Source organism: Martes martes (assembly GCF_963455335.1).
Source record: "Martes martes genome assembly, chromosome: 4".
In the NCBI taxonomy this organism is placed as follows: Eukaryota; Metazoa; Chordata; class Mammalia; order Carnivora; family Mustelidae; genus Martes; species Martes martes.
Genome location: NC_137891.1, coordinates 190,660,047 through 190,684,157, shown reverse-complemented (window position 1 = coordinate 190,684,157; position 24,111 = coordinate 190,660,047). Strand labels below are relative to the sequence as shown.

Genomic DNA, 24,111 nt, shown 5'->3' with positions numbered 1-24,111 from the left:
GTTGCGCCTGCGCGGGACCTCTGACCGCCGGCTCGCGGCGCGTGGGGTCTGCTCGGCTCCCCGCGCTTCAGCTCGGCTTCGGCTCCCCGCGGGTGCCGCGGCGCGTGGCGGTCTCGCGCCATGTCGTGGCTCTTCGGGATCAAGGGCCCCAAGGGCGAAGGCGCGGGGCCGCCGCTGTCTCTGCCGCCCGCTCAGCCTGGGGCGGAGGGCGGCGGGGACCGCGGCGCGGGGGATCGGCAGGCGCCCAAGGACAAATGGAGCAACTTTGACCCCACGGGCCTGGAGCGCGCAGCCAAGGCGGCGCGAGAGCTGGAGCATTCGCGTGAGTGCGGCGGCGAGGGTGGGGGCCGGGCTGGGGTGGGGGCCCGGGGAGCTCGGGGCTCTTCCACGGAGAGCCGGTCCACCGAGCCCCCGGGCATGCCCGGTCCCGGGGCGCATTGGACTCCCCGACCGCCCGAGTGGTAGGCGGCTGGGTGCAGTCCCACTTGCCCGGCGAGGAGACCGGCCTACGGGAATAAACCTGGCCGGAGCCACCGTGCGTGCGGGGACGCCGGGGACACCAGCAGCCCTGGCACCTTCCGAGCGTCCTCCACTGAGGAAGCTGGTGCAGATCGAACTTTGAGAGGTCACAGGCAGCAGGTGCCGGGGCTGGAGCCTGGGCTTCAGTGACTGTCGCGGAGGGGAGCTCCTCGCGCCTGCTGCTGCCTCCACGTGGCCAGAGGCTTGGCCAGATCCGGTCGGAGTGTGGTGCGGTAACAGGCCTCCGCTTGGGCAGGGAAGTGCGGTGGAGGGCCATTGGTTTCGTGGAAAGTAAAGCAGATTTGTGCTTGTTACTGGAAAGCATGAGCGTTCAGATGGGAGGGGTCTGTAGTTCAACGCAGGCCAGTATGTCCCGGCCCCTCCTGGTAGCCTTCCTGACTCGGCCCTCAAGGCACCGTCTTCAGCTGGACCTTCACTAAGCCTGTGTCCTTTCCTCTCAATTTTCTCTTCTCCTGTTGGCTTAATGATTTGTCCTAGGACGCAGTTCAGGTGTTGGAGAATCTGGGATGTAAAAGACACCGAGCAAATACCGATTGAAAACATACAGTTGTTCTCAAATTATTGCTTGAGCAGAGATGCCCGTTTTTTCAAAGGAGGCTGTATAAAGAAGCCGTGTTATAAACAGGTGTAAGGGAGAGTCTGTCTGTTTAAGGACGGAGAAGCGTGACACTTTGTGGTTCAGTCCCTGCCCTTCCCCAGGGGACTGCAAGAACATTTTGGTGCGAGGATGCCTGGCTCTCAGGTCCCCTGGGGACATTAAAAACATTTGGCTATTTGGGCCTGGGCTTAGGATGGCCTGTTTCCTTAGGCCTGCCTGGATAATTTCAGTTACGAGGTTGGGCTGGGCATCAGGGCTCCTCGGATGATGATAGATTTTTGACATGTGATCCAGTTTCTTGTTAACGCCTTGTGGGGGGGCACCTTTCTGCCCCAGCTCCTGTGACATTTTATCCACTCAGTCCTGCAGAGAATTTCAGAGTTTTCCCACTTATGGAAGCTGAATCGTACTGTCCCCAAACCCTTGCAGTTATAGGGGCCTTTGTGAATAGCTTTGAGTGTGCCTGAGGGGAGGCAGGTCAGGGGCCTCTCTTCCTCACCTGATCATGCCTCTGAACAGCTGCCAGGTCTCTGGTACCAGCTGCCTGAGAGCTCCTCCCCCAGAATATTCTCCAGCTGAGTCCCCAGGGGACACTGTAGAGGAGGTATGGTTCCCCATCAGTCTCTACATCCGATTTTTTTTTTTTTTTTAAGATACGATTCATTTATTTGACAGAGCAAGAGAGCACAAGCAGGGAGAGCAGCAGATGGAGAGGGAGAAGCAGGCTCCCCACAGAACAGAGAGCCCAATGCGGGGCTCTATTCCAGGACTCTGGGATCATGATCCGAGCTGAAGGCAGAGGCCCCCACACACTGAGCCACCCAGGCACCCCCCCCATTTTTTTTTAAAGACTTTATTTATTTATTTGACAGACAGATCACAAGTAGGCAGAGAGGCAGGCAGAGAGAGAAGGGAGGAAGCAGGCTCCCCGCTGAGCAGAGAGCCCGATGCGGGGCTCGATTCCAGGACCCTGGGACCATGACCTGAGCCGAAGGCAGTGGCTTTAACCCACTGAGCCACCCAGACGCCCCTTTTTTTACTTTTTAAGTCATGTCTGTACCCAACTTAGGGTCCAGACTTAAAACCCCAAGATCAGGCGTCGCATGTTCCTCGACCGAGCCAGCCAGGCGTCCCTCTACTTCGTTCTGTTCCTGTGAGCCTTCCTGGCCTAACTGCTGGTCAGTGGGAGAGGTTTTTGCCCCTGTGTACCACCCTCTTTCTGTCCCCAAGCCATTCTTCCCAGGGTGCCTCTTCCCTCTCTGCTCAATAGCCGCTCTCCAGGGGCGCCTGGGTGGTTCAGCGGGTTAAGCCTCTGCCTTTGGCCCAGGTCATGATCTCAGGGTCCTGGGATCCAGTCCCGTATCGGGCTCGCTGCTCAGCAGGGAGCCTGCTTCCCCCCACCTCTGTCTGTCTCTCTGCTTACTTGTGATCTCTGTCTGTCAAATAAATAAATAAAATCTTAAAAAAAAAAAAAGTAGCCACTCTCCAAAACCTGTCTTTTTGGTGCTCCCAGCTCACAGGCGGCAGTGCCTTCCTGGTTGGGCTGGGCCTGTTCATCGACCTCACTGCTGTCTCCAAGCAAACCAAGATGCTGTTAGCAGCTCCTGGTAGTATGACCACCTGCTCTGTCCTTTGGGCCCAGCCTGATGCTCCCTCATCCCCTAGGTCTCTAGGCCTTCCTTGGAGGCTAGAGAAGCACATTTGGCCTTGAGATCTCTGAGTGCTCCAGTCCGCGTGCCTGTCTGCTCCTTGAAAGTGGGTGCGTAAAAGAGCCCCTTGCCTGTAGGAGGCGCTACGGGGATGCTTTGGAAGGCGCAGCTCCTTTAACAGGATGATCTCGAGGTGGTAAATGGTCATTGGTAATGTGAGGTCGGAGCTTGTGATGAGCCGGGCGTGTGCCAGGCCCTGCGCTGAGGTACTTGCTCTCCCCTTTCCCTCTTTCGAGAGGCAGTGGCTGAGGGATCTCTGATTGCCCCGTTTGCAGGTGGGGTTAGCCTGGCTGGCCAAAGGTCATGCCGTGAGTGAAAAGGGCAGCTGGGACCCGGTCTCCGCGTTGTTGGCTTGAGGCGCCCATGTTCCTGTCTGCTGCACCAGGGTGAGCACTATTGTGCTCTCACGCACTCCTGCTCAGGTGTTTATGTTAAAGGGTCTCCTGTGGTCTGTTCAAGGCGTGGCTTTGTGGCTTCCCAGTTTTATGGTGCAGGATATAGGACCCCGGTGCCTTTGTGCCGCCTCTCCTCGGGGGGGGTCCCCCGGGGTCCTGTGCCTCTGATCACCAGACACCCAGGGAAGAGCCTTGCAGTGGAGGGTGGGAGGCTGTGCCAGCCCGATCTGGACTGGCTCGGAAGGTCCTTCCCAGGCGCAGGCACCGTGTTCTCGTCGCCCTGCCCTAGCGGAACCTTCAGACTCATCAGCTGCCACCACATCCACGTCCGCCTGTGCGGGCGCTGACAGCCCTGTGTGCAGAAGTCTGCTCTAGTTCCTGACGTGTTTGCTGCGGTTTGGGGGTGATGGGCACTGGGGTCTGCAACATACTTCAAAGGCTTCAAAAACCAGATTGTGGGTCTGGGGTGGAAGGGTAGATGCTTGGTACACAAAGGGAGAAAAGCAGGTGCATTGTTTTGTCAGGGCGCTGGGTTCCCAGGGGTTCCCAGTTACTCTCCGTGCTGTCATATAGTAGAACTTTTTTTTTTTTTAAGATTTTGTTTATTTATTTGACAGACGGAGATCACAAGTAGGCAGAGAGGCAGGCAGAGAGAGAGAGGGAAGCAGAGCTGAGCAGAGAGCCCAATGAGGGGCTCTATCCCAGGACCCTGGGATCATGACCTGAGCCGAAGGCAGAGGCTTTAACCCACTGAGCTACCCAGGCACCCCTAGTAGAACGTTTTTTATAGTAAAGTCTCACGTATGGGAGAATTGTGTCCTCACTGAAATATTTGAGAAGCCAGATGCATGGGCTTTTTGGTTAGGAGAGGACCAGAACTTAGTTTTTTCCCAGAATACCCAATATTGTTGGATACGAGTTGCACCTTATGAATAAAATACACGGGGAAGGGATGCCTGGGAGGCTCAGGTCATGATCCCAGGGTCTTGGGATTGAGTCCCGCATCGGGCTGCCTGCTGCTCCTCCTGCTTGGGTGCGCGTGCGCACGCTCTCCCTCTCTTTCTGTTGACAGATAAAGAAAATCTTTAAAAAAAAATACACACAGAAGACATCGATAACGTATGTGTTCACGAGGTCTGTGAAGAGTCTTCACTCTGTGCATTGGCTTATTTGTAACTTAACTGTTTACTTCCTGTTGATTGTGCTACGCGCATGTGTTTGGTATCGGGTTAATCGTGACAGGTATTGGAGACTTAAGAGAAACTACCTACCACGAAAAATAAGATACCCTTGCCACAGGCTGCTTTTTTATTTAACTGGGATGTGACTGTCCCATTGACCCTCCTCTCAGCTCGAGTGGGGCAGCCTTTCTAATAGGCCTCCGGACGCGACAGCGGGTGAGGGTGTGACGTCTCTCGTGCGGGGCTTTCTGTGGAGGGGGGCGCGGACACAGCGGATGAGAAGGGGGCGGTGGCCTTGGTGGGGGGGGGAGTCGCCAAGCGAGATCGCGGGAGTGAGGGTGGGCACAGGCATGTTGCTGTTGAGGTGAGCTGTGGTCCCGGCACACCGGGACGCCTGCCTGGTACGCCAGCGTCCTGACAGCCGCTCTGTCCCTCTCCCTCCCAGGACACGCCAAGGAGGCCCTGAGTCTGGCGCAGATGCAGGAGCAGACGCTGCAGCTGCAGCAACAGTCCAAGCTCAAGGTGCGCGGTGGGCGGCCGGCCCGGAGGAAGCCTCAGCCCGTGGCGCGGGGAGGGCCTGCAAGGAGGAGGAGCGCGTGGGCCCGGGCGGGTTCCTCGGGCGGGTTCCTCGGGCGGGTTCCTGGGGCGGCTCTCTTCTTGGATTTGCCTTTGTGCTTGTGTTTGAGAGGGAAACACGAAGAGGCCAGAGGCTGGGTTTGTCCCCCGAATGCTTGCGGTAGCCCCGCCCGGAAGGGCTGCCGTGGGGAGGACCGGCCCCTCTCCGAGGCACGCTCTCGCCTGGTCTGCCTGCCTTCGGCGGGACCTTTACGCTGAGCTCGCAGCACGCACAGGGGAGGCACAGGCTCTGGCCCGCACCGTTGGCTGTTGTAAAGCGTAGTCCAGAAGTGAGCAAGGGACCTAAGCCACGGAAACTGGGGGGAAGGGAGTGAGCGACATCCCAGCAGGTCTCCTGGATGCCCTTGCTTCTTTGGGGCCCGGCCCTGTCCGTTCTCCTGGCACTTCACTACCTGTGGGTCCGGGGGGTCCTGGGCCATGGTGCCCCTGTGGCTGGGGGCTGATGGGCGTGCGGGGTGCCGGTCCAGGCTGTGTTTTCCGGGCGCCTCTCCTGCTCCTGTCCAGCCCCTTTGGAGCCCTCACGGGAGAGGGTTGTTGAGGCAGTGAGCCCCGAGCTCACAGTCCTGAGAGGGAGGCCCCAGCGGCTCTGGGCTCGCAGCCACCGGAACATTCTGTAGGAGTACGAGGCCGCTGTCGAACAGCTGAAGAGCGAGCAGATCCGCGTGCAGGCCGAAGAGCGGAGGAAGACCCTGAGCGAGGAGACGCGGCAGCACCAAGCCGTAAGGACCGCAGGGCCGCGCAGGCCCAGGGTGACCGGGGCGGAGCGCTGCTGGGGCGCGCCGTGGTCCCCGGCTTCCGTCTGCGTCTGTCGCCCGTCGAGGCTCCGGGAAGCCCGTGGAGCCGCCGGTGCTGAGCGTGACGGGGAGCACGCGCATCCCAAGCGTGTGTGCTCGCTCGCAGCAGGGAGGGGTGGGTGGCTTCTCTGAGGGCGCGGCACCCGGGAAGGTCTGGATTCAGATGTTGGTTTCAGGCCGTCCGCCAGCTTTTCCGGCTGAGCCGTATTCACGCTGCCCTCTCCCTCCCTAGAGGGCCCAGTACCAAGACAAGCTGGCCCGGCAGCGCTACGAGGACCAGCTGAAGCAGCAGGTGAGCCGCCTCCGTCTGTGCCGAGGGCACGGCGTCTTCTGGGGCAGCTGGTGGGCCGGAATTCGCTGTTTTACCAGCAGTGGGTGCTGGGTCCCAGGGACGCGCACACACAGGAGACACGGGCCTCCAGGCTCTGGCTGTGGCGAGCTTCTTCTGGGTGAGAACCTGGGAACCAGTCTGTGACAAGGTCATGGTAGGGGTGGTTTCCAGATGCTGGTACCTGTTAGGGCGTCACAAGGAAACTCAGCCTTGAAAAAGGAAGAAATCTTCCCCTTTGCTACAGTTTAGGTGGAGTTAGGGTATATAATATTAAGCAGAAAAGTCATTCAGAGCAAGACAACCTGATTTCACTCGTATGTGGAATTTTTTTTTTTTTAAGATTTTATTTATTTATTTGACAGAGAGAGATCACAAGTAGGCAGAGAGGCAGGCAGAGAGAGAGGAAGGGAAGCAGGCTCCCTGCTGAGCAGAGAGCCCGATGCGGGGCTTGATCCCAGGACCCGGGGATCATGACCTGAGCTGAAGGCAGAGGCTTTAACCCACTGAGCTACCCAGGCGCCCCTCGTACGTGGAATTCAAGAAACAAAACAGGTGAACATAGGGGAAGGGTGAAAAGCAAAGGAGGGAAGGAGACAAACCATAAGAGACTCCTAATGATAGGGAACAAACTGAGGGTCCTTGGAGAGAGGTGGGGGGAGAGGGGTGGGATGGGTGATGGAGGTGAAGGAGGTACTTGTGGGGGCGCCTGGGTGGCTCAGTCGTTCAGCGTCTGCCTTCGGCTCAGGTCATGATCCAGGGTCCTGGGATCGAGCCCCGCATCGGGCTCCCTGCTCTGTGGGAAGCCTGCTTCTCCTCTCCCACTCCCACTGCTTGTGTCTCGTGGTCTCTCTGTTAAATAAATAAATAAAATCTTTAAAAAAAATTTTTTTTTTCCCTAAAAGTAAATTTCACGGGGGAAGACAGTGTTCTTTTTTTTTTTTTTTTTTAAGATTTTATGTATGTATTTGACAGAGATCACAAGTAGGCAGAGAGGCAGGCCGGGGGGTGGGGGGAGAAGCAGGCTCCCCGCTTAGCAGAGAGCCCTATGTGGGGCTCGATCCCAGGACCCTGAGATCATGACCCGAGCCTAAAGCAGAGGCTTAACCCACTGGACCACCCAGGCGCCCCGAAAGAAACAGTGTTCTGAGGACAGCTGTTTGTCTGGCCTAGGGTGCCCAGAGGCCTGTCCTGTGGTGGACCTGTGCTAGCAGCAAGGGCTCCTGCGCTACCCCACCCCCATGCACACGTGCACTTGTTCTGCGTGGGGTTCAGACCTGCCTCCGAGGGCTGTGGAGTGTGTAGGCCCTGGGCTGTCATTCCCAGAGAGGTTTGCAGACCCCAGGGCAGCATACGTGTCCCCACAGGCTGAGGCAGCTCAGCTCTTAGATTGATTCCTGATCATTTTTAATATATAAGGTTTCACTTATTTACTTTAACGAGAGTGAGTGCATGAGCAGGGGTGGGGAGGTGGAGGGAGGAGGAGAAAGGCAGACTCCCTGCTGGACACAGAGCCCGACGCAGGGCTCCTTCCCATGACCCTGAGATCGTGGCCTGAGCCAAAACCAAGCTCAGCCGATCGAGCTGCCCAGTCACCCCAGATCAGTTTTTCCTAATTTTGAAAGTTTTCCCTTTTCCCTGTGGCTTCTTCTCAGCAACTTCTCAATGAGGAGAATTTACGGAAGCAGGAGGAGTCGGTGCAGAAGCAGGAGGCCCTGCGGCGAGGTAGAGCGGGGCTCGTGGGGCTGTGTCCTCGGAGCTGCCCCGGGCCGCAGAACGGCCGCTGGGGAGAGCAGCCCGTAAGCACGGACGTGTGTCGCTTCAGGCCCTCGGGTCCCCGAGCAACATCTGAGGACTCTCAATAGGGCCTCCCAGGGGCTCTCGGTTCTCTGGTTGGGGCCGCGTAGCAGGAGCTAGGCAAGCCCGGCATTCCCCCAGCATCTGACGGGCGTCGCCTCCCTCCCGGGAGGAGGGTTGCCTGGGCCTCACTGGGAGGGTTAGGGGGCCTTGGGCTGAACACCCTCTCCCTGCCCTTTCCCTGGCAGCCACCGTGGAACGGGAGATGGAACTGCGGCACAAGAACGAAATGCTGCGTGTGGAGGCAGAGGCCCGGGCCCGGGCCAAGGCCGAGCGGGAGAACGCAGACATCATTCGTGAGCAGATCCGCCTGAAGGCTGCTGAGCACCGCCAGACCATCCTGGAGTCCATCAGGTGAGTCAGAGGCCCCTGGCGATGTCATCTGGCCTTTCACCTGGGCCAGGAGGCCCTCGGTTGGTACATTGGTGGGAGGCGGCCTCTCAGTAGGTCTTCCCGGGTGCTGACCTTCAGGGCTGACCTTCATCGCCCTTGCCCTCTTCTCCAGCCCGGGGCCCAGATCCCTAGTCACATAGCTGCTTCCTCTACAGGACAGCGGGCGCCCTGTTTGGTGAAGGATTCCGTGCCTTTGTGACAGACTGGGACAAAGTGACAGCCACGGTAAACACCCCTGCCACGTCTTCCTGCTTATGGCCTGTGTCTCAGTCACTGCTGGGTTGCGTCCCTGCCTCCTCCCAGCAGTGAAAGGGGCCTGGCACCCGACTGGGGGAGGCCAGGCAGGGCCAAGGTGTAAGCCTTTGCTGCTGCCCTTCCCTCCAGCCCCTTCCTGTGAAAACAGGACGTGGTACAGCCCCAGGGTGTGGGGCACGGCCAGCAGTTCACCGTTGGCGTTGGGGTAAGGCTTTTTAACCTTTGGGCTGCAAGATGTGGGAAGATCCAGAAGCTGGATCTGAAGCCAGAGCACCAACTTCCCTCTTCCCTAGAAGCGCTGCCCTTTGGAAAACTGGAAATCTGCCTGGCGGCCTCAAGGGGGGCGCCCAGCTAGAGCTCCAGGGCCACTGGAGATGTGGCTGTGAACCTCTCTAAACCAGGCTCCTTCCCACCCTCTAGTGGGAAGCGTAGGGCAGCCAGCGAGGCCGTAGGACTCCAGGCACTTGTCCTCAGGCCCTGTGGTCTGTGCCCCATGCCATGCGACTGGTCAGCACTCAGGGCAGTGGGGAGAGCGTCAGCCAGGGCAAGTTCCCGAAGAGCCCCCAACTCCGCAAGGCCTTCTGCTGTCGGCCTTGCGCCAGGCACTGCTCTGGGCCACACGGTGTGACTTGGCATCTGCTCCCGTGGTAGTGAGGCCCTAACAAGTAGCCTGGCTAACTAGGAGTGTCCCTGTGCATCTGTGTTCCCGGCGTCCTGGCTTCCCAAGCCCTTCCTGCAAGCGCCCTGCTTTGGACGTAGTTCTAGCCTCGTTCTGGAGACGGTGAAGGGCAGTAGGGGAGGTCAGCTGTGCCTCAAGGAGAGCAGGGGTGGACTGTCCGGGGAGGGCAGGACGCCAGTTAAGGAAACCTGCAGCTAGTGAGGTTGTTGCCTTTTTTCCCCCTAAGATTTAATTCATTTAGGGGCGCCTGGGTGGCTCAGTGGTTAAGCCTCTGCCTTCAGCTCAGGTCCGGATCCCAGGGTCCTGGGATGGAGCCCCATGTCAGGCTCCCTGCTCAGCAGGAAGCCTGCTTCTCCCTCTCCTGTTCCCTTGGCTTGTGTGCGGTCTCCTGTGTCAAATAAATGACCAAATCTTAAAAAAAGATGTGATTTATTTATTTGAGGGAGAGAGTGCAAAGTGGGGGAGGGGAGGGGCAGAAGGAGGGGGAGAAGCGGGCTCCCTGCTGAGCAGAGGGCCAGATGCGGGGCTGATTCCAGGACCCTGAGGTCACGACCTGAGCCCAGGGCAGACTCTCTACCAAGCAAGCCACCCAGGTACCACCACCCCCTCTCCCTGGAGTGTTTTAAGGTGAATTAAGGGCATTCTGACGGCTCCTGTGGTCTGAGCACCCCGTACACTCAGATCTTTCCAGCTGTTCTAAACATCTGTGTTTGCCCTTGAATCTCTAATGTCCATCTTCAGTCTGGAAGCTTGACCAGGGCTGCGGGGTGGGGTGGCAGTCAGTCCCGGCCCTGCGCCCTGACAGAGCTCCTCGGCAGGGAATTGGGCACAGGACAGGCTACGCAGGAAACGCCCCTTGGCCGTCCTTCTCGTTGGATCGGCTGCTCACGAGTCCAGTGTGTACCTTCCCAGCAAGCTGGGGAGACGCACCCAGGGGTGGTTGCTGGAGAACACCGGGCTGCGTTGGAGGTTGCTGTATTCACGAGCTTCTGGCTGCCCTGAGGCCGGCCCCGCCCCAGCTACCCTGCCACCTCCCCTCAGACCCTTGTTCCTGTCACTAGTTTCCACCTGGTCTCCCGGAACCTTGCTTCCTCCTGCCGTGGCGAGGCTGTTTGTCTTGGAAGGAAGCCATTTCAGTTTTGTTTCCGGGTGTCGGCATACTTTCCAGGAAACTCTTGTAGCTCTTGGTCCCGTGACCCGTGATTGTGCTCCCACCGCAGCATTCGGTCTGTCTCCTGTGAGCCTTGGGGTCGCTGGGGCTCCCGTCACCTGGAAGCTTCCCTAGTCCCACTGGAGTGCATCCCGCAGCAGTTTTCTTTTCTTTTCTTTTTTTAAGATTTTATTTATTTATTTGACAGAGAGAGAGATCACAAGTAGGCAGAGAGAGGGGAGAAAGCAGGCTCCCCGCTGAGCAGAGAGCCCGATGCGGGCCTCGATCCCAGGACCCTGAGATCATGACCTGAGCCGAAGGCAGAGGCTTTATTTATTTTTTTTTTTTAAGTTTTTTTTTTTTTTAATTTATTTATTTGTTAGGGAGAGAGCGAGCGAGCACAGGCAGACAGAGTGGTAGGCAGAGGCAGAGGGAGAAGCAGGCTCCCCATTGAGCAAGGAGCCCGATGTGGGACTCGATCCCAGGACGCTGGGACCATGACCCGAGCTGAAGGCAGCCGCTTAACCAACTGAGCCACCCAGGCGTCCCTATTTATTTTTTTTAAAAGATTTTATTTATTTATTTGACACACAGAGAGAGATCACAAGTAGGCAGAGAGGCAGGCAGAGAGAGAGGGGGAAGTAGGCTCCCTGCTGAGCAGAGAGCCCAACGCGGGGCTCGATCTCAGGACCCTGGGATCATGACCTGAGCCAAAGGCAGAGGCTTTAACCCACTGAGCCACCCAGGCGCCCCTTGCAGTAGCTTTCTTAGAAAGGTTGTTCATGATAAGCTTTTTGATATCTTGCCCATCTGGAAATACCTGGGCTCACGCGAAACTGAGCACCAGCTGGGATGCTGCTGTGGGACCCTTGCGTCACCTTGCATGGGCTGGGGTGAGCAGAGGGCGCAGTGCCAATTGCTCAGGACTCGGTGCGGGATGGGCGGGCTCTGCCTGCCCTCCCACTCCCCCGCTCCAGGTGGCTGGGCTGACGCTGCTGGCCGTCGGAGTCTATTCTGCCAAGAACGCCACATCTGTTGCCGGACGGTACATTGAGGCCCGGCTGGGGAAGCCGTCCCTGGTGAGGGAGACGTCTCGTATCACGGTGCTAGAGGCCCTGAGGCACCCCGTGCAGGTAAGTGCGGGCCCATTTCTCACTGCGGTCGCGTGTCCTGCCCAGTTCTTTCTGGCATTTCAGCTGAGTCGTGAACGTGTGTCTTTGCTTCCCCTCATTACCTGAATACCGTCTGTTCTCTCCAGCACGTTGGATTTGACTGTGGCTTTTTCCTTCTTGGCGCTGTTCTGGGAGCCTGTCACGTCCGCACTGGGGAGACCCTCACCATATCCACTCTGTCACCTCTGGGGATCTGTTGGTGTGATTGTCCCTGGGCAGATTTTGGGTTGTTTACAAAATCCTGGGGCTCCCGTGTGCCATTGTCCTGTGAGAAGTCGCTGGAAGTTGCGCGCTGTGAGCTCCCTTCCTCGAGGGGAGCCAGGCCTCCTGCCCGCTTGTCTCATTCCTGTTGCGTACCCGCCCACAGGCTGTGGCTGGGTCTCCATAGTGATCGCTGTGGGTAACTGAGAAAATTAGGATCCGTAAAGAATCTTTTTTCTTTATTTTTTTAAGATTTTATTTGAGGAAGAGAGTGCATGAGCTGGGGCGGGGGGTATGTAGGAGCAGTGGGAGAAGCAGGCTCCCCGCTAAGCCGGAAGCCCAACGCGGGGCTCGATCCCGGGACCCTGGGATCATGACCCAAGCCAAAGGCAGACGCTTAATTGAGTGCCCCCAGGCGCCCCAAAATCAGTAAAGAATCTGAAGGGGGTCCTGGGTGGCTCCGTTGGCCAAGCATTTGGCTCTTGATTTCACCGAAGCTCGTGATCTCCTCGTCATGGGATCAAGCCCCCTGTCGGGTTCCGAGCCGCATACTTGCTCGCGCTCTCTGCAAGTGGCCTAGCCCAGTAGCACAGGCAGCTCGTAGGCCACCCTTCCAGAGCGGGAGCAGGTCCCAGGCACGTGCGGCCCGGAGCGTGCTCCACGGCAGTTTCTGTGTGGCGGTCAGGCTGCTCCCGGCGCTCCGTGCCTGTGTCGTGTTGTGGGCTCTGCTGATGAGTTTACTGTCCCTATGTTTTGTCCCCTGCCCCCCCCCCCGCCCCCAGGTCAGCAGGCGGCTCCTCAGTAAGCCTCAGGACGCGCTGGAGGGCGTCGTCCTCAGTGTAAGTGGTGCTGCCCATCCCAGGGCTGCGATGGGCTTTGGGGTGGGAGGCACCCTTCTGCCCGTAGAGCTGTCCTCCAGGCTGGGGCTGCTTTTCCTTCCTGAAGTAGAATGCCTGGGATGAGCTGGCTTTGGGGCTGGTCCCGATGCTCAGGAGGAGCACACTGGCAGCCGAGTACCCCCCAACCTGCCGTGTCCCCTGGCAGCCCAGCCTGGAGGCCCGTGTGCGGGACATTGCCATAGCAACGAGGAACACCAAGAAGAACCACAGCCTGTACAGGAACATTCTGGTGTACGGGCCTCCTGGGACCGGCAAGACCCTGTTTGCCAAGGTGAGGGCATGCGCCGCATAGGTGGGTGGGGCGCCGTGGGCAGCAGCTGCTGCTGTGGCTCTCAGGGACGGGCCGTGCAGAGGGGCCAGCTTTCGAGGCAAGCGGCATCCTAGCCGTACCTGGTGGTAGGGGCCGAGCTCAATGCGTGTGGGCTTCGAAGGGGAGGACAGTAAACAGGCTTTGCCCTCCCCCCACCCCTACCCCCCCCCCCCGGCCCCTTTCTCGCCTAGAAACTCGCGCTGCACTCAGGCATGGACTATGCCATCATGACAGGCGGGGATGTGGCCCCCATGGGGCGGGACGGCGTGACTGCCATGCACAAGGTCTTCGACTGGGCCAATACCAGCCGGCGAGGGTGAGCCGGGCCCCTCTGGGATGGCCCCCCACGTGCATGTGCTTGCCTGGCCTGGGTTCCCGGCGGCCCCTGGAGCGCCCGCTGGGAGGGGTGAGCGGCGGGGGGTCAGCGACTTTCCCTGCAGCCTGTCTCTGGTTGTGCACAAAGCTGGAATACTGTGGGGGCGGGAGTCCGAGGGAGAAATTCACCCCGAGAACAGACTGGCGGCTCGTGCTCGTCACAGGAGCCTCTTGGTGCTTCTGTTTTTTAACCCGTGGAAGACGAGAAGCTGCCGGCCCCGATACTTGTGCCACATTAGGATGTTTGGCACAAGCCAGTCGCTTCCCTGCAGCACTGGCTCTGGGTGTGCCCCTGTCGGGTCCGGGGTCCCCAGCCACTGCTGAGTTCGCAGGCGTGTCGGGTTCCTGAAACGGAGTTCCGTTGGAACGTGCTCCACTGGGCGGCCCTCACCACTTCTCGTTCATCCTTCCCCCGTCCCAGCCTCCTGCTCTTCGTGGATGAAGCGGACGCTTTTCTCAGGAAGCGAGCGACTGTGAGTATTCTGGAAGCTTCCGTCTGGCCTGCTGGGCCCGGCCGGCCGTAGGTGTGCGGTCAGGAGTGGTGTCCGTTGGCCGTGTTTGGGCTTTATGGGGAGGTCGCCAGTTGCTCGGGATGAAGTCTGACCCCAGCCCGCTCCTCAGCCGTACTTTCTTCATTAATTTGGTCTGAAAAGCAGGAGTTGGTCCTGTGGCGTCTTCAGCGGCTTCTGAAGAGATGTTTAGTGCAGGGCTCCCGGAGGGCTGGTGCGGGGCCTTTGTGTGCCTCCGCTCGGCTGCCTCCCCGCTGACAGCAAGACTTTCTCTGCAGGAGAGGATCAGCGAGGACCTCAGGGCCACCCTGAACGCCTTCCTGCACCGGACGGGACAGCACAGCAGCAAGTGAGGGCCGCCTGCCGGCGCACAGCCACCTCGCGGGGAAACCGAGGCTCCTGCTGCGGGGCCGGGCCGGTCAGGGTGCAGGGCTCTCAGAGCCGGGTGCCAGTCCTCGCCCACAGTCACCGCGCTTGGGATTGCTGGTTGCCGTCCACGGCGGGCTGCCCAGGTGGTCAGCCTACGGCCAGCTGCCCTGGGGCATAGGTTGCTCTGGGAAGGGGCTCGGTCCTTCCAGATCCCCTACTCTTGCTCTCCTGCGTTGTTGAGGGGGCCCCCTGGTCGCCGGGGGGCGCCTCGCCCTCCAGTCAGCTGTGGGGCCACCCGGTCATACGCTTCCCCCTTGTCTGGCACGGCTCCTGCCTACAGAGACCCTCACCCCTGCTCAGACCTCCTGGGCGTCTGGCCCAGGTTCCTGCTGAACTGGCTGAACCGCGGACCCCGCGGCTCAGGCTGGCGCGGGGCTGAGGTCAGTCTCCAGCCATGGGGCTCCTGGCTTAAATGGCCACCCCATCAGGCTGGGCCATCAGTCAGCAGAGAAATGTTCACCGGATGGGTGGGTGGCAAAGGACAGTGCTGGGCAATGCTGGTGTTTTGGGTTAAAAGGCTGCCGGATAGATTCTTCTAGAAAATGGTCCTGTGTGGGTTTAAGAGGCTCCCTACCCTGGGGGCAAGCACCCGGGTCAGCCGGCCCCTTAGCCCCCGCTGTCCGCTGGCTTCAGGTTCATGCTGGTCCTGGCCAGCAACCAACCTGAGCAGTTTGACTGGGCTGTCAACGACCGCATTGACGAGATGGTCCACTTCGGCCTGCCGCAGCGGGAGGAGCGGGAGCGCCTGGTGAGGCTGTATTTCCACAAGCACGTTCTGAAGCCGGCCACAGAGGGAAAGCAGTAAGTATCCCGATGGCTGGAGTGCCGCAGGGCCCTCCGCGACCTCAAGCTCCCCGCCCGGGTGCTGCACCCCTGTCCTAACCCTGGGGTTGCACGCGGGGGTCAGGTATGCTCACCGGCTGGCCCCCGTGTTGGACTCCGTGCCCCGTCATCACAGACCAGCATCTCCGTGCTTTTCTGCTGCGTGAAGTCTCGTAACAGTCCGGGGCTCTTGAGGGATCCCGGCTGCAGTCAGGGCCCCCTGCAGTCAGAGCGAGGGCCTGTAATGGTGATTGCCAGGCCTCGGCTGGGCTTTGTTCACCCTGAGGTGGTCGTGGCGATCTTGGAGGTGTACTCGCCCTTGTTCACTGCTCACCCAGACTCCGGGGAGCCCAGGGCCCCTTGCCAGCACACACCAAGGCCCCTGTTCTGCAAAAGTCACCCGGCGATGGGGGAGCTCTCCACGTTCTGTCTGGGCCACCCTCACTCGTTGCTCCGTCCGGAGTGCTCCAAATAGGAAAGGCTGCTCTATTTTTAACCATCTCCGGGGAGCCAGACCTCGCAGCAGCACTGACCTGAATCCCTCCTGTCACTGGTGGTGGCGAGAGCCATCTTCTGTTCTAGGACGGGCTTTGCCTGCCCGTCTGTCCCTCTGCGGCCTGAGCCCTTGCGTTCCACTCCCTGAGCCTCTTTTCTCCCTCGCACCTGGCCAGCGCCGGTACCGCCCAGCCTCCCGGTGGCCCTTTCTAGCCTGACTGCAGTCCAGACACTGGTTGCGGTGTGAGTTTCTGAGGTCTCTTTTCCCATGAGTGACTGCCTCTCCTGGGTCTTTAGCTGGACCGGACTGGAAAGGGGGCTCAGCATGTGGTTGACAGGAGTGAACCTTGCTCGAACCTGAAGTGTCCGCTTTCCTCTGTCTGATTCCCCACTTGCCAGCAGCTCACCCCGGGCAGGGTTTTAGCTGCTGTGCCCTCTGGGCACCGGGGTGGTCTGAGAAGGACGTGGTCCCTGCCCCCAGGTCTGGTGGTAGAGCTGGGCGTGAGGCTGCAGGAGCCCCTCCGTTCGTGCTCGTCCCCACCAGCCCCGCAGCTGCGACAGAGTGCCTCCCGCACTGCTGTCCCCACACAGCCCCTGCGCGGACACCTGGGCTCCCGAAGGAAGAGAGGTTCCTAGTGGGGCCAATAGGGCAGAACTGGTAGCCCTGGAATCGAGAGCAGTCATTAAGGCAGAGTTTGGCTCTTTAGAAGTTGGGGCGTTCGGACGTGGGGGTTTCTAGTACGGGTTCCTGCCCCTGGCAGATATCCCAGTCCTCCTTTCATGTGGGAGCCAAGGGGCCCTCCTAGATCTCTGGTCTTGTCCAGGGTCCCTTGGGTTCCAGGACATCGCACGGGAATTTCTCCTTCACAGGCGCTTGAAGCTCGCTCAGTTTGACTACGGGAAGAAGTGTTCGGAGATCGCACACCTGACGGAGGGCATGTCAGGCCGGGAGATCTCCCAGCTCGCTGTGGCTTGGCAGGTGAGCTGGGGATGTGGGCCCTACAGGTGTGAGCTTGACCGGGTGGGAAATGATGAAGCATTCGAAGGGAGCCAGTGCTGGCCCCTGCCCCCACACCCGCCCCCAGGGTGTTTCTGTTGAAGGATTTTCTGCGCACAGATGTCATGCCCTGTCCTACTTTATGGCTGCCACCTGCTTCTGCCCCCACTGCAGGAGGGTGTGGAGAGGTGTCACTAACTTTGCATATTACGGCCCACCTCCTTGTCATTGTGGTTTCGTTGCAGGTCAGGGCTCTGAAATCACGTGGGGTTTCCTGGAAGTGAACCAGCTGTCATATAGGCATCAAGGTCCCACAGGCCCATGCTTGATGTCTCGGGTACCACTGGAGTCTGTCCCAGGCTGGAGCCTAGCACATTTGGGGCAGGCGATTCTGTAGTTGGTGGGGGGTAGGGGTCCACAGGGCCACATGGAGCGTCCCGTGTGCGGTCTGTGGGCTCATCAGAGGGCAAATGGGATGAGGAACCAAGAAGTGAATCTGATCTGGTAAGGGGTTAGGCATGTCCTTCCCAGGTCTTTGCCAGATGTAGACCGTCGGTGCGGAGGGCTGTCTGCTTCGTGCACGGTCGGCTTTGCCGTGGGGTCTTGAGGGCAGCGTAGAACACACGAGTTAGGCTGACTTTATCGTCGTGTTGTGACCCAGGGCACACAGCCCAGAGTGGTTCTTGTCATTTCCAACGCCTGCTGTTTCCCCCTCTAGTGTCCACAAGGCCCCTCCAACCCCCAGGGAGGGGAGCCAGTTATCCCCTAGGAGCCCTGGGTACAGGCATCCAGGAAGTATTTGCAGGTCGGTTATTGCTGAGGAGAGAAAAGCCCTGTCAGGTGGGGGCTGCTGAGTGGCTCCTGTCTATGGCCAGCCCTTGGCTTCGTGTCGGAGTCACTGCCTCTGTGGGGCCTGCGCCCAGATCTTCCAAGGCTGCCTGATGTCCAACCACTAGAAATTCCACAGCGCTTCTAAGTGAGCATGTGTTTGTTAGTGAGACGTCTACTCTGACCGGAGCATGGTAGCTTGGGTACCCCAGGGACTGGGTTAGAGTGAGCCTGGCCGGAGCAGGGGCCCGGGTTACAGTGAGCCTGGCCGGAGCAGGGGCCCGGGTTACAGTGAGCCTGGCCGGAGCAGGGGCCCGGGTTAGAGTGAGCCTGGCCGGAGCAGGGGACTGGCCGGATCTGGCTGCGCTGCTCCAGCCGCTGCAGAGGCTGAACTGCGTCCCAGTGTGGACCAGCTGGGTGGCTCTAGGTTATCCTCAACTCAGGACCCAGGCCTCACGAGGGTGGCTCTGTTTCTGTAAGCAGCGGAGGAGAGGACCGCCGTGTGTCGGCTGGGGCTGCTCTGACAGCTCCACGGCCCAGGCCACCCGAGCGCAGACGTTCGTTTTCTAAGGTTTGAAGGCAGGAAGTCCCAGAGCAGGGTGCCAGCACGGGGTTCTGGTGGTGGGCCCTTCCTGCCTTTCGGTTGGTGATTTTCTGGCTTTGTCCTTCTCGTGTGGCAGAAGTAGAGCTCTGATGTGTAAGGACACTAGTCCTATGGGATCGGTCCCCACTCTCACGACCTCCTCTGCTGTTAACATCGTCCTTGTCGGCCCCGACAGCTGCACTGAGGGGTCAGGGCTTCACGCTATGAGTCTGGGGACACATTCAGTCCCTGACAGCAAACCACGCCCTGGTTCTCGATGTTTCCACCTAGAACCAGCACACCTCCTTTCTGTCTACATCATATGTCACCTGCCCAGACCAGGTGACAAGTCTGCCACAAGCCTGGCGGATGGAGAGCTAGTGATTGTCAGACACGGCATTAGTGCGGGAGGCAGTGACTAGACCTCTGGAGCCTGTGGGGTGTTCTCCCTGGAGGGTCTTTCCCTCCACCGGGGGTATCCCGTCACCGACCAGTTGGCCCAGCCTGGGGCGTGCCGGTCAGTCTTGTCGTGCTCGTGGGAGAGGAGTGCGAGGTCCAGAGAGGAGGGACCAGAGTGCCTCGGTGTCCCCCCTTGGGAGGAATGTGGTCTTCTTCTCTTTGTACCCTCAGGTGCCCGGAGGTGGCTGGGCTTGCGCTGGCCTCCCTGCCTCTCCTGGGCCGGACTGCAGGGGTGGGGCCCCGTGCACTTGCTCCCTGACGCCCATGCCGCTTGCCTGGTGGTTTCACGATGGAGTCCGGCTCGCTCTCAGCTCTCTGTTGTGGGAATGCACTGTGTCGTTACTGTAACTCTTCAGGCAAAGTTTGCCATTTTAACCATCTTTAGGCCCACAGCTTAGCGGCATTAAATGCATTCACACTGTTGTGTGGCCGTCACAGCCGTCCGTCCCCGGGACATGTCCGTCTCCCAAGCTGCAGTGCCGTCCTGTGAAGCGCTGACCCTCCTGGCGCCCGCCCTTCCACTTCCTGCGAAGGGGACGCCCCTAGATGGGGCGTCTGAGCTGAACCGGCAGCATTTGTCCTTTTGTGACTGACTTCACTCAAAATCATGTCCTTAAGGTCCATCCGTGTGGTACCACGTGCCAGCATTTCTTTCCTTTTAAAGACAGAATCATAATTCCTTGTGGATATATTTCATTTTGGGAATCCATTTATCCACTGACATGGACACTCGGGTGGCTGTTGTGAATAATGCCCCTGTTAACTTCGGGTGTCCTGGTATCTCTGAAACCCCATTCTTCATTCCTTTGAGAACGCACCAAGAAGGGAGATTACTGGATCATGTGATAATACCGTCTCCCGGGGCGCCCGGGGGCTCAGTGGGTGAAGCCTCCGCCTTCGGCTCCGGTCATGATCTCACGGTCCTGGGATCGAGCCCCGCATCGGGCTCTCTGCTCGGCGGGGAGCCTGCTTCTCCCTCTCTGCCTGCCTCCCTGCCTACTGGTGATCTCTCTGTGTCAAATAAATAAGTAAAATCTTTAAAGGAAAATACTATCTTTCATGTTTGAGGAGCTGCTGTGCTGTTTCCTACAGCGGTTGCACACTTTACGTTCCCACCAGGCGTGCACACAGCTGGTTTCTGGCCCGCTCATCAATACTCGTTCTTTTCTGTTGTTTGGATAGTAGCCGTCGCCGTCCTAGTGGATGTGAAGTGACCGCTCTTGGTAACTTGGATTGCATTTCCCTGATGGTTAGTGATGTGGGCATCTTGTGTGCTTTCTGGCCATGCATCTGTTTTCCTAGAGAGATGTCTATTCACGTCCTTTGCCCATTTTTGAATCAGGTTGCTTTTTGTTGAGTTCTTTATGTATTGTGGATACTAACCATTTATCGGATATGTGATTTACAGATACTTCCTACCCTTCAGTGAGTTGCTTTTTTACTCTTTATTTGGTTGATAATGTCCTTTGGGGCTCAAACTCACCGGCCAGAGGTCAGGAGTCGCATGTTCCACTGACAGCCAGCTGAGCGGCCCCTCACTTTGTTCTTTTTTTAAAGATTTTGATGTACAAAAGGTTTTAATTTTTTAAAAATATTTATTTATTTGACAGAGAGAGAGAGAGAGATCACAAGTAGAGATAGAGACAGGCAGAGAGAGGGAAGCAGGCTCCCCACTGAGCAGGGAGCCCAGCATGGGACTCGATCCCAACACCCTGGGATCATGACCTGAGCCAAAGGCAGAGGCTTAACTGACCGAGCTCCCCAGGTGACGCAAAACACAAATGGTTTTTGTGTGTTAATTTTGTATCCTGCAGATTTGCTGAATTTGCTTATTTTATTTTTTACTCACAACCCTGAGATCAAGAGTCAGACACTTAATCCACTGAGCGACCCAGGCGCCCCGAGTTTATTAGTTTTACTTTTGTGGGCATCTTTAGGATTTACTACATACAAGCATATGTTATCTTCAAAACAGATAATTTTATTTCTTTCCTGCCAGTTTGGATCCCTTTTATTTCTTTTTCTTGCCTAATTGCTCTGGGTAGGACTTCTGCTACTGTGTTGCGTGGGAGCGGTGCGAGTGGCCGTCCGCGACTTGTTCCTGACCGAGGAAGGCTGCCAGTCTTTCACCAGGGGTAATATACTTGCTGTGGGTTGTTCACAAATGACCTTTAGAACGTTAAGGAAATTTCCCTCCATTCCTAGCTTATTGAGTGTTTTTACCAGGAAAGGGTGCAGAGTTTTGCCAGCGGCATTTTCTGCAGCCTTTGAGGTGGTCGCGGGTTTTTGGTCCTTCGTTCTATTAACGTGGCGCATCAGGGTGGTTAGTTTTTTCTGTGGGCATCATGAGTGCTTCCCAGGAGTAAATCCCACCTGGCCACGGGGTATAATTCCCTCAACATGGTACTGAATGTGGTTTGCAAGTATTTTACTGAAGAATTTTGCGTTAACACCAGGGAGGGTATCGGTCTGTGGTTTCACTGTGGTGTTCTGTCCGCTTTTACCGTCGAGGTTATGCTGGCTTCGGAATCGAATTCGTGTTCCTTCCTCTCCAGTGTTTTGGCACTTTGAGAAGGACAGTGTGTTAAGTGTTGGGCGGAATTCACCAGCGAAGCCCCTGAGTCCAGGGCTTGCCTTTTTTCTTTAAGTGACGTTTCCTGTGTTTTTAGTCACTTCAGGCTCGGAGGACGGTCGTGAGGACGGCGAGGAGCCTCCGCATGGTGCTGTGACTCCTCTCGTGAGGCACATTTGCCTTGTCACTGTGGCCTCTGCCTCGGACTTGATCTTTTCCAGGGCCCCCTCCAGAGTCCCCTGTCTTCAGCTGCCGTCTCTGCTTGGGCTCCTTGGGGCTGTGACAGTTCCCGGGTGTCTTTTGTTTCTGACGATCCTGGCGGTTTTGAGGAGTGCTGGTCCGGTGTTACAGAGACTGTCCTTCTGATGTTTTTCTCACAGTTAGACTGAGATTGTGGGTTTGGGGAGAAGACCCCAGAGATGAGGTGCCCTCCTGGTCACGTCCTGACAGGGGACACGTGACGTCCGTGCAACATCACAGGGATGTTGACCTGGTTAAGGTGGTGCTCGCCGGGTTTCTCCATGGTAAAGTGACTAGTTTCCCCTTTTCCTCACTTAGCTGGAAGCCCATCGCTCGGTCCAGCCATCCCTCAGTGGGGGTCCTGGCCCCCTTGGGCAGACGTGTCGGCTCAGTTGCTCCGGGATTCTGGAAGGGGCTCCTCCCTCTGCCTTCCCACCGGGGAAGCTCCAGCTGCTTCGGGTGCTCGGCGTTCAGGGGCAGCTGGGCCTGGTGGGATACTCTGTGACCGAGCTACAATTGCTGGGGCCTCCTGGGGAGCTCTCTTCCTAGGGGTCCTGCCCTCCTCCCCTCAGTGTCAGAGTGGACCTGCCTCCCCAAATGGCGTGTGGTGGTTCTGTCATGTGTGTCCTGGCCTGGAGGGGAGCTTTGCTCTCTGTGAGGGCCTTCCAGGTCTGTGCTGGGGGGCCTGAGCTGCTGCTTGACAGCTGGCCTCAACCTGATATTTTTAGCAAGTCATTGAGAAACTCAGTGATGCAAGAACATAGCACTCGTGCCAACGGGGGACGTGGGCAGGGCCACGGGCATTGCAGGCATGGTGGCTGCCGTGGCTGCGGCTTCCCTCGCAAGCACGCTCCTGTACACACGGGGAGCCGAGCATGTGCCGCTGGCATGCTGAATGTGTGTGTTCTGCTGGGGGGGCTGCGCCCCTCCCGAGACTGGCACGCGCCTCTGGTAGAGGGTATGGGCCAGCACTCCTCCTGGCGGACTCGCGTCCCAGTCTGGACCGCCACCGCCCGGGAGGCCTCCGGGTTCTGAGGGCATCTCCCAAGAGGCGAGCTCACGGGTGGGCCAGCCAGGCCGCCTCATCCCTGGGTCTGGCCCTGTCCTGCAGGGCGGGTGGTTTCCGGTCACTGGTGGCACCCAGGGGCTGAAAGTCTGGGCTGGGGGACCCTTTTCCCCTGCGGGTAGCCCCTCCATGTGCCCTGCATCAGTGCTGTCCTTCCCTGCCAGGCCATGGCGTATGCCTCGGAGGACGGGGTCCTCACGGAGGCCATGATGGATGTCCGGGTCCAGGACGCCATCCAGCAGCACCAGCAGAAGATGCAGTGGCTGAAAGCGGAGGGAGCCAGGCCTAAGGATGACCAGCCCCCGCTCCCAAGCACACAGGCTCAGTGAGCTGGGCCTGGATGCCCAGCAGCCGCACTGGCCAGGCGGCTTTGCCAGGAAGAAGCCCTCCCCTCCGTGTCGGAATGGACCTGCCCCCCCGCTGGCCTGTGGCGCTTCTGTTTTCTGCGCCCTTGGCCTGCGGGGAGCTTTGCTGTGAAGAGGCTCCCCTCTACCAGTGAGGGGCCTGCAGGACCCCCACCTCAGCGTCTTTACGTATTCACCCAGTCGGCGCCAGAACAGCCCTAAAGGCCTCTGCTTGGGACCAAGTGCAGCACCTTTGTGGTAGGCTTGGTTCCTTTGTACCCCAGTCCGTTACCTCCAGCCGGTGGTGCTTGCTGGGTGGGCCGGACTGGGGAGAAGGCACTGTCCCCGAGCCCAGGGACGGACGGGTCATGCTGCCACTGCCGGTCCGCAGATGCTGGCTGAGCTCTTGTAGCTGCTGTACCTGTCCCCCGAGGGGGCTTGGCTGAGGGAGGGCAGGGCAGGGGTAGGGGCCTGACCTTGCCCGGTCTCAGCCAGCAGGGGAGGGGTGAGCAGAGCCGACTCCTGTGCTGCTGGCTGGGGGCTGCTTCCCCTGCCCCCCACCTGCTGTCCCCAGGATCTCAGGAGAGGGACTCAGGAGTGTGACTGGGACACACCTAGAGGGTAAGAACTAGCTGCCGGCGACTGGTGGTGGTGCCTGGAAGGCCGCAGGACCCACTGGCCAGGGATGTCCAGTGCTGGGGGCGCTGCCCTGGCCCACAGGATCTGTGGCTCTCCATCCATTGGAGTTGCGGGCTTTTTATCCAGAATCCAATAAAAACTCCGACAGGGTACCTCGTAAGGTGTGTGTCTCATGGCTGATTCAAGGGGCAGACGCTTGAAGGGGTCACAGGTTCAGCGATGAAAGAAGAGGCCGAGACTGGAGCTTTCTGGAGAATTTACTGACCAGCAGGGGTGGGGGTCACAGTGAGGCGCCCGACCGGGGATGCCCTGGGCAGGGTGGCCGCACTTGCCGCGGTGGGGCTCAGGGGCCTTATTGCTGCTACAGGCCGGGGCCTCCACCAGACCCCCGCCCCCCGCCCCCCGCCCCCATTGCGGCCCGCGGACGCACACGCCCCATGCACGTGCTCCCGTGTGCAGACGTGGGCGCGGCCGGGGCCGGCCCCATTCCCTGCGGAGCCCCCTTCCCGGCCTTGCTTCCCTGCGCCAGGAGCGGCCGGGCTTAAGTAACAGACATGGTCCCCGCGCGGGTGCGGGGGAGACCGCAGTGTGCGGGGCGAGCAGGTGGTCCCGGCCGCCCGCACAGGTGCCCGCGCCCCCCGCCCGCCCCGGTCCCC

General features: G+C 59.0%; 1 protein-coding gene across 1 annotated transcript; it reads left to right on the top strand.

The window, feature by feature from the left end:
- On the top strand, positions 1-23,613 carry LOC308340681 (ATPase family AAA domain-containing protein 3). Its single transcript, XM_080800030.1, has 16 exons — positions 1-322; positions 4,869-4,945; positions 5,677-5,778; positions 6,086-6,145; positions 7,837-7,906; positions 8,227-8,392; positions 8,587-8,656; positions 11,493-11,648; positions 12,671-12,727; positions 12,933-13,058; positions 13,289-13,413; positions 13,894-13,945; positions 14,260-14,330; positions 15,044-15,211; positions 16,598-16,706; positions 22,637-23,613. Exons 1-16 carry the CDS (start codon positions 121-123, stop codon positions 22,799-22,801), a joined length of 1,776 nt encoding a protein of 591 aa, XP_080656156.1. The 5' UTR covers positions 1-120; the 3' UTR covers positions 22,802-23,613.
- The last annotated feature ends 498 nt before the right edge of the window (positions 23,614-24,111 follow it).

What these genes read in the sequence shown, in the direction of transcription:
- LOC308340681 (XM_080800030.1), top strand. Translation starts at nt 121, where the DNA reads ATGTCGTGGCTCTTCGGGATCAAGGGCCCCAAGGGCGAAGGCGCGGGG. An exon ending in AGCAACAGTCCAAGCTCAAG is followed by an intron (nt 4,946 to 5,676) that starts GTGCGCGGTGGG and finishes AACATTCTGTAG; the next exon opens with GAGTACGAGGCCGCTGTCGA. An exon ending in ACGGGACAGCACAGCAGCAA is followed by an intron (nt 14,331 to 15,043) that starts GTGAGGGCCGCC and finishes CGCTGGCTTCAG; the next exon opens with GTTCATGCTGGTCCTGGCCA.